Source organism: Anopheles cruzii, unplaced genomic scaffold (genome assembly GCF_943734635.1).
Source record: "Anopheles cruzii unplaced genomic scaffold, idAnoCruzAS_RS32_06 scaffold03221_ctg1, whole genome shotgun sequence".
NCBI lineage: Eukaryota > Metazoa > Arthropoda > Insecta > Diptera > Culicidae > Anopheles > Anopheles cruzii.
This window is the reverse complement of record NW_026456806.1, coordinates 1-2266: the sequence shown is the minus strand read 5'-3', so window position 1 is coordinate 2266 and position 2266 is coordinate 1. Positions and strand designations below refer to the sequence as shown.

The 2266-nt window shown below is 38.9% G+C and overlaps 1 protein-coding gene across 1 annotated transcript; it reads left to right on the top strand.

Annotated features, from left to right (window-relative positions):
* Positions 1-354: 354 nt before the first annotated feature.
* LOC128276955 (uncharacterized) lies at positions 355-1386 on the top strand (the record flags this gene model as incomplete). Its single annotated transcript, XM_053015412.1, has 2 exons — positions 355-896; positions 975-1386. Coding segments are annotated over exons 1-2 (954 nt in total), but the record flags the coding sequence as incomplete, so codon positions are not given.
* Positions 1387-2266: the final 880 nt, after the last annotated feature.

Sequence of the window (2266 nt, the reverse complement as noted above, 5' to 3'; positions counted from 1 at the left end):
GAAGGAGAGTATGCAGCATATAATTACGATCCTTATAGAGAAAATAAGTGTGGCCTGGTGGAGCCTATTGAGCATGGTCGTCTAGTCACAGGAGGTGCTTGGGATAGTTTGGACAAGTGGTTTGTGAGTCGCATCTCAGATTTCCACGGTTGCACTTTAACAGCGGGCGTGGTGCAAGTGCAACCTTTTTCAATGTACCGAATCGAAGAAAACCAAACCGTGCACTTTGGACTAGAGGTGTCTATTGCGCACGCTATATCAGAGAAGCTAGGTTTCTCGATTCAGTATGTTGTTCCAAAGCATAAAGTAAAATGGGGAATACTAAGTGCTACCAATAGCACTGGTCTTTTGGGTATGATACAGAGGCATGAAGTGGACTTCGGATTTAGCAGTTTAGGATTTCAGCATAGCCGATATACGTACCTAAAAGCGGGTGCACCTAGCTTTATGTCGCAGATGAGTTTATTCACACCGCCAAAACGTCCGTACACGTCGTTTGAAAAACTTTTCCGGCCCTTAAAAATCGATGCCTGGCTGTGCATTGGCTTAGGGTATGCGATCTTTGGAGCATTGACACTGCTGTGGGTGAAAGTGAAAATCGTTGCAGTATGTGAAAGAATTCTCTATCCGATGTACACGCTGTGGGTTCTTCTGATGGGAGGATCGACAGGAACCCTTCGCTTGAATAGTTCACGAATATTTGTCATTGGATTCGTCATCAACACACTGATTATCCGGACACTCTACCAAGCAGCAATGTTCAAGCAACTGCAGGCTTCGGATTTGCTTGCACCCGATTTACACACCCTGAGCGCTATCAATGAGGCCGGCTATCACTATACGATGTACCGCACAACGGTGGAATTTTACTCACAGAATCCTATGATTCCTAGAAAGTGAGTAAATGGAGCTGCTTTGGCTTGATACCCGAGTTTTTGTCATTAATTTATACTGTTTTTACCGAAACATTCCAGCAAGATAAAACCGATACAGAATGAAAACATAAACATAGACGAACTCTGTTACCAATTATCCCAGAACCGACTCGGCGGAGTTTTGGCTCTTCCCTTCGATATTGTTGCCTACTACGTGAAAAAAAATGGAAAACGTGGTATTGTATATGTAAGCAAATATACAGGATTCGCCTATAATACAGCATTTCACTATCCAAAATCAACACCATTGGTGGAGTCTTTTGACGCCCTAATATATCAACTTCATGCCGCGGGTTTAACGCAACATTGGGCAGAACAATATCGCGACGACCGCTACTGGAACGCAAAAGAGCAACCGGAACCATCTAGCTTAAAGTGGAATCAAATATCGGGGGGATTTTTCCTGTGTGGCGTTTTGCTTCTGTTGGCAACGGTGTGCTTCGCAGCAGAAGTAATATTTCATCGTTTCGTTACGTGAAGTCGATGGCCAAAAACACTATGAGTAGGCTATGAGTCTGAGATGCGACTCACAGTGCTAAACGATCCAAACATTATCGCACATATTGTATAATACGTTTTTCCGTAGAAAATTAAGTGTAATATGTTGAAAGTTGAATGTTGATATGTTGTGATATGTTGAATACAATATGGACAATTTAAATAAAATATTCATATTGAAGAATAAATCATAAATATTATGACACAAAAAAAACTGTTTAAGAACAGCAGTAATTTTGAAGTTATATCAAACATCGATAATGGATACCGCACACATTGTTTCTACAGGATCTTTTTCAACTGAAAATTTTATATCAGGTTTTTTAGGATAAATTCTCTTTTTATCGATTTAATCATTTGCTGCTGTCATACCTGTCATGCTTTATGTAATAAGTTATGTAACTGTTATGCTTTTGGGTTTTGCTGATAATACCTTTTGATTGATTGATAATACCTTTTGAATAGAAAAGCCCAATTACAATACCTACAATCAGCCGACAACACGAAGCAGTCCAATGGCCGATTTTGAAAGGATGAGTTTGAAAGTGAAAATGTTTTCATGAATGGAATTAAATGTGTTAGACCACAAACACAATTCTATGGAAATAAAGTTTCTAAGAAAGGCAAAAGTAAAAAGTAAACTTTTACTTTAAAAAGTAAACTTAAACTCACTATATAAGCCCCAAAATTATTTAAAACGAACTACGATACGAACTTTGGCTTGACTAATCAGTTTTTCCACAACATAGTCTCCTGCCTAGGTAATTATAATCGTTGATAACTCATTTTATGAACCTGCTTTATTGCTAGTAGTGCAACATATCGTCTATTTT